Below are 7,287 nucleotides of genomic sequence, written 5' to 3' on the forward strand. Positions count from 1 at the left end.
TTCATCCCTCCAATTGAATACCTTACTCAAGAATTTTTTGGATCCAATCCATAAGAATCAATAGAAAACGAAAATCCCTTATGACACACCAGATACAGCTCATTATTGATAGAGTGAATAGATCCGTCATTTCTTGAAATCTCTCGTCTAATTCAAAATCATGGAGAACGTATACAACTTATGCTATCTATAAAGGCTTTGCAAATGATGAGGGAACCAGGATTTTCCAAGGAACAGCCATCAAGGTTTCAATCTGATGACCAATGGAAGAGTATGCTAACTCTCGGTCAACCTACAGTGTAACTCCTTGCGAGAAGTCACTTGTCGTAACCCCACTAAATAGAAACATCCTAGCAAACCCAATGGCCCATCCAAATAAATCAAGCCAAAAGACCTACTAAACTTGTTGGTGATGTCTCAAGAAACTCTGTAACTGCTCCTTTCCGACATACTCCCTATATAGTTGCCCATATTTCACTTTAGAAATTACTTCCCCCTTTTCAATGGAAATACAAAACCATTAATTATCTCTAATATGTCCAAAACACAAAAAAGAAGACAAAAACCTTCACAGTCAACTGTCTCCATTACATCAAGGCAGATTAGTTCTCCCTGCATGTTGCATCTCCTCTAAATCATGTCAGATGTGTTTCAAACTTTAGTAATTGAATTCATATTCCCCTTGCCTACCATCCTGTGAACCCCTTGACATAACACAGCTCCTTCCGAGTCAGTAAAATTGCATCCAGCACTCAATCCCTTCATTTGAACTATATTAGCTTCCTTGTGGTAGCTGAAACCTTTCGTGAGATGGTGCTCCATTATGGTGAAAACCACCATGATTTCATTCTCCAATAGATGTGCCAAATGCAGGAGGTTTCAATGCATAAAGCGGGACACAGGATCTAGCAACTCAATTATCTACCATTCTCCATCCACTGTTCATGCATTCCAGGGAATCCAGATTGAATGCAGGTGCCTAATCCTTCAGACTCAAGTAGCATAATGCGAATCATCAGCCCACACAAGCATATATAATACCATATCACTAGGTGACAACTCTTAACATCATTTAAAAATTACAAACGACTCAAATAGGTCTAATGTGGGCAAAGATTATTGGAGATCACAGTCCACATGTACTTTAGTTGAAGGTTTCTGGAAAGGTAAGATGGTCAGCAGTTAGTTGCTAAGAGTGTTAAGAGGAGAAGATGGGATACGATCCAGGTCTGGGGTACAATTCCACAGAATTTACTAGTGGAAGCATGCCACATCTTCTCGTCCAGCTGAAGTTCCTCCTGCCTATATGCCAAAAGGATTAACATATATCCCTATTGAGGGAAGAGGCAGAGTGAGAAGTATTCAACCTCTTTCCTAATTTAATTCATATATTCAATCATCTATAAAATAAGTTAATACCAATAACATTTATCATTGTTTTCCTCCTTATGGAGAGGTAATATAGGTAATAAAAAAAGGAAACTTGAAGAGGTTTGGTTAATATACCAGATATGAAAGGCATTTAAGAATCGTTTTGAAAATTCTCAAATATATAGGGAAAATTCCAGTTTGGTAACTACCCCGACAAAAACGCGAAATTGCAACTGCCACATGCAACATGCCTTAACTCTAGTTAGGATTAATTGAAGTACAATCTAATGCTTACGCGTCTTTAAGGTTGGAACACTTCACCTATTTTGAAGATTTTCAACTGATTGGGCCTCCTTTTGAACAGTTTTCAGGTCAAAATATTTCACATAGCAAATCCTGAGAAATGCTGACACCAAAAGGAGTGCAGGCAAAGATGTTTTAATGAGGTAACCTATTCATACATAGAGTGCTTTTTCGTGAGCTCATCATCCTCTGTCTGATAACAAGATCTGGCTTTCTAATCGTATGGGGGGGAAAAAAGTTCAACAACCAAAACCTCCTCATTCAACAGACGAGAAATCCAAACATGCACCATGATGTAACAATTAGTTTATCTCAACAGATGTCCACAAGCTCCAACTTTACAGCCACCATCAAACCATTTCAATCAAAGTGATAATCCAACATTTTCAATCAGGCACAACAGCTAAACCAAATACCATCCATACCATGCAGAAACGGTTCCAATGGGACGGAAGTACCACAAATTTCATATTTTTATCATCAAACCAGAATCACTTCACGTAACAAGTGAGATTTTATATTTTTATCATCAAACCCATTTGTAGAATAAATCATCATAAGCACCCAGCAATTAAGTAAGACAAGAAGAAACTTAGGGACCCCAAAGGAGAAACGAAAATTCCTAATGCATGAACTGCAAATCCTTTCTAGCTTGAAAAAAAAAATTAAAAATAACAACATCAACAACACCGAAAACAACAAGAAGGAGATCAGAGATTGAAAAGACAATCATCAATACCTCCCATCTGGAAAACTTTCTAGGGCTTCCACCTTCGTCTCTGGGTTGGATCTCTTCTGGGTTCTCGGTATATCTCTCTCTTTCTCGCTTCAACTGCTTCAACAACTAAACGAGAATGCTCTGACCCTTTTGGCGTTACAGCCCAGTTATTAATCCTTCATAACCCTTTTGCAGTTACAACTAACTCTTAATTCTTCACAGAAAGAGACAAACATAGACTTCCTTTCTGGGTTGGATCTCTTCTGGGTACTCTTTCTCCTTCTCTCTCTCGCTTCAATTGCTTCAACAACTAAAGGAGAATGCTATGACCCCTTTGGAGTTACAACTCAATCCTTAAATTCTTCATAACCCTTCTGGCGTTACAACTCAAAACTCTCAATTCTTCCCAGAGAGAGAGAGAGAGAAACAGAGAGACAGGAAGAGCATCTTTTTCCCTTTTTTTTTTTTTTTTTCTTTCCCTTCTTTTACCAAAATGAGAAATGAGAAGAGAATGAAGGAATACAATAAATTTCTTGATATTCTGGGTAAGAAAATAAAACTGTTGAACGGCCATTTAATCGTAATTTTCATGTTTGTTAGCATTGGTTATTAATCCTTAGTTCTCAGGCCCTTTGATTATTTCATCGTCTTTGTTTAAACAAATCCTGTGAGGTATGGTGGGCTATGCTGGGCATGAAGCATCAAGCAACCAATCTTCTATATAATAGCTCTTTCCTTGACCTTTTTCTGGCGAAAGCGAAGGAAAATCCTACCAAGTGAGAGGATGCAATCTTCAACCTCCCACACCGTACACGTGCCTCCTGAAACCTTTTGTGACAATATTTTAGTTTCTTTTCTTTTCTTTTCTGCAATCAACTCCTTTCTTCAGGCCGTGATTTCAAGCATTGTCCTCCTACCCCAGAAAAAGGATTTTTGGAGGACTGTGAGATGGGATGGTCGTAACAATATCTGGGTCACATCTCATGATAAAGCTGTGACTATTACCATTTCAAATTGTAGAGTTTTTAGAAAATGACCAGCTTACTCAAAATGGATTTCAGTTTATCAAATTACCCATTAAATATTTCCTTTAACAAAATTACCTAAAATAAAGATGTATATAATTAAAAGAGACCATCTAAATGAAAACTTGACATTTTCTTTCGATTATCTCTTATTTTATTTTCGAAAATTTTTTAAATTAAAGATAAAAATAATTTTTTTTTAAAGTACCTTATCATTATGACATTATAGGAAATAAATATATTTATTTATAACAGATTTTGTAATCACGCTTTTTTGTCCTCCATAAAATGATGTGCCACTGAAACAAATTGACTAATAAAGTACTCACTTTGGAGAGAGAGAGAGAGAGAGAGAGAGGGGTCCGCTAAAGGAAGGCAGGGATCGCAAAGGTGAGGGGAGGAAGAGAGATTGTGAAATTTCAAAGAGATGAAAAAGAAGAGTTCCAGGCTCCGGTGACTAGTGCCTCACATCGTGTGTCGGAAGGTTTTGTTTCGATGGTGACTTATACAATTCCCGTAACGGGATTGCGCAACTAAGAAGCAGGAAAAGGGAGTTGTAAATCCTTTGCGCCATTAATCGATTGTTTGCCCCTTGCTACCCTTTCACTTATGCCTTGATATCCGTAAGAAATTTCAAAGATCATCGCAAACTGAAATCTCTGCACACCTTTGTTTCCAAGAGAAAAACCCAGCAGGTTGAATAGATCAAAATGTTCTCAATCCGTTGAGACCTATGTCTATATGTGAATTTAAAAGTAAAAAATTCGAACCATAGAATTAGAAATCCACAAAAAATGCATGCATCTCCTTTTCTTTTCTTTTCTCGCCATTATCATCTTCCTCTGGTCGCTGAAAATTAGAGTAAAAAAAAACTCGAGTGTTTAGCTAAATCTAAAGAAGATTCTTAATCCAAAATCTATCCAACTCTACCCACACCCCTTTCACGATCTCATTTTTGTTCAATGCAATACTGGAATCCATGGTGGTTGTCGCTAACATTCACTTATTCCCTTTGATTTTAAGGGAAAATACTTACCAAAAAAAAAAAAAAAAAGAGATTTTAAGGGAAAGTAAATATGTTGAGCAATATGCCTGTGACACATGCCTGGGAGGTTAGTGAAATGTCCTCACTAATAATACAAAAAATATCAGGGGATTTGGGAGATCGAGATTGTGAGGGTCTGCAAACTTTAGTCTCATACCGTCTAGAGGGAAATTATTGGGTTAATTGATAATCTTTAGCTTCCTTAACATGGTACAATATGTTTTAAAGCCTTGAGGCCCATGGACCAAAGAGGATAATTCTGTGCTAAGATTGTTTGTGAGATAAGTGAGGATATGCAAATTTCAGTTCCACATCACGTAAGGGGAGATTATTGGACTGCTTGATAATATCTAGCCTCCTTAACATGGTATAATGTGTTTGAAAGTCTTGAAACCCATGGACCAAAGAGGACAATATTATACCAAGGTTAATTGGATTAGGGCATTACAATGCCAGCCTGTGAGAGAGAGGGAAAGGTAGAAGGTGCTGGAGACAGAAGAATAGAAAGGGGACGGGAGAAGGAGGGGCAAATTATATGTAATCGGGTTGGTTACATATAGCTTTTCTCATCAAAAAATTACCATTATTGTACACATTTTTTAGTACATATGTGAAAAGGCAAGATTTACCTTCATTAGAAAAAAAATATATAATATACAAAAAGGATAAAAAAAATAAAATTACAAATCTTTTGACACCTTAAGAGGTGTCAAGAAGAAAATCTCTTACTAAAAAGTGTCTACTATATAACAACACATCATGTGCATATATTTTTAAAATGTTTACCTTCAACCAACGCTATAGAAATGTCTGAAGGCCTAATCAATTAAGTGAGCACAGCTTGATGAACGACCATAACATATCCAAGGGACGAAGGAAGAGCTACAACAGAAGTGTGGTGCCCATGATTAATTGCTCCTTGAGGCCTTTTTGTTGTGATGGTCATGAAAAATAAATAAAAAAAATGCATGTGGAGGAGGGTAATTCCATGAAGTGGCTACCATTTGTGGAATTTTAATAATAAACATCTTTATTTTGGGTAATTTGATGATAGAATACCATTTTTTTATAGTCTACTTGACATCAATCCTCTTTTGAGGATCATTTTCCGATCAGAATATGTTAAAATTGGGTAATCTTGATTGATTTATTTCTAATACAAAAATTATAATACATATAAATATGTATACGCAATCCCTTGATTAAGGGTGCCGATATTGGTAATGAGCTAATCCTTACATTAAGGGATTGATTGAGACAATTAAATAATCCCTTGAGTCAAGGGGTTGATCAGATAAAAATTTCAAGTTAGAACACAAGTTTTACAAGGTTTATCTTAGCACTATTTTATTTATAAGTAATCTTAATATTATTTACCAAAACAAAATGTAAAATCAATCTTAGTACTCCCCCTCAAGTTGGAGCACGAGGGTTTTGAATGCCCATTTTGCATAAAATATATTGGAGTGCATCACATCCTAGAACTTTGGTGAAAAATCTGCTAATCAATGTGAAAGCGGTGAAAATCTGTTTCTTAAGAAGAAGAATATTCTCGAGATGGTCTGCAAAAATGGATTTCATCATCTCTTTGAGAAGAGAGAAGGAACAAGTAGTGAGTACCGCAACCATAAAACAAGTAATTGAGTTCTAGATGATTTCAATAGAACATGTCAAATTAAAAATTAGGGTACGAATCATATTATGATCCTCGAAAGTTGTTAGACACCTTAATCCATCCAGTTAAATCCGTTTTCCTAGTATTTGGTCAGAAAATAAATAACATAAAATACAAAAGGTCATGAATACAAAATTTAAGGGAAAATAAATAAATAAAATACAAGGTTAAGGTTAGAACCACATACCTGAAGTAGCTAGCTACCTAATTATTAGAACAAACACCATGAAACATAAAAGAAAAACAAACAAATTTAAGCAAGACAGAGATTTAATGTCACACCCCGTTCACACTGAACCGGAGCGGTGACCGAGTTAACACCGGTTAACCCAAACCTGTCAGAATCATCAGATACTATATTCCACCACAGCATACACACACTAACATAAGTTCATTAGATCAGCGGAAGACTAAGTTTTACCTGTGAATAACTTCCATATACTTGATACCCAAATGGTGATACAATAATTATATACATTTGGGCCCGAAGGCATGATATATACACAAAAAGAATAAAATTCAAATATCAAGTATATACAGTAAATCATCAAAAATCATCAGAGTACACAGCTCGGCTCGGTATCAAGGCTGGAGCTCAGCTCGGCATCAAGGGTTGTGCCCAGCTCGGCATCACGTAGAAGAGCTCAGCTCGGCCTCAGTAGTGGAGATCAGCACGGCCTCCAGGGTGGAGCTCAGCTCGGCCTCAGAACTGCTGTTGTAATATCCCGCTTCTTAAACCCGGTCTGATTTCGCGATTGAAACGGTTTAACCATGCAGGAACCGAGCCAGAGGATATTAGAGCGGGCTCCTTATGGGCTATGATGGCACGGGTGACCTTAAACACCGGCTGGCTCGACAAGTCCGAGCCAGTGCCAGAAGAGACGGGAGTGCCCAAACCGTGTACGTGCACCTACCATAAGGCTATGTACGGATAAAACAGGTATTATATCCGTATTTTAAGGTATATACGTATGCTACATCGTATGCTTGGGGTGGGGTTCGCACCGAGGTCCGAACCCGGTCAAAATCCCAAGTTTTGGCTCTCAGGCGGGTATAACAGGTGGGTACACCTACCCACCTGAGTGACCCATCCGACACTATTCACTTAAGTAGGAATAGTATATAAAGCTTTATGATTTCTTTTCTTTCC

General features: G+C 37.2%; 1 protein-coding gene across 1 annotated transcript in view; it reads right to left on the reverse strand.

The window, feature by feature from the left end:
- LOC122064768 overlaps window positions 1–3,277 on the reverse strand; it is a 30,177-nt gene extending 26,900 nt beyond the window's left edge. The window contains exon 1 of the mRNA XM_042628527.1: window positions 2,414–3,277. Coding sequence (XP_042484461.1) covers window positions 2,414–2,420 — 7 coding nt within the window. The 5' untranslated portion in view covers window positions 2,421–3,277. The remainder of the gene's footprint in view (window positions 1–2,413) is intronic.
- Between the last annotated feature and the right edge of the window lie 4,010 nt (window positions 3,278–7,287).

Source organism: Macadamia integrifolia, unplaced genomic scaffold (genome assembly GCF_013358625.1).
Source record: "Macadamia integrifolia cultivar HAES 741 unplaced genomic scaffold, SCU_Mint_v3 scaffold1752, whole genome shotgun sequence".
NCBI classification, from domain to species: domain Eukaryota; kingdom Viridiplantae; phylum Streptophyta; class Magnoliopsida; order Proteales; family Proteaceae; genus Macadamia; species Macadamia integrifolia.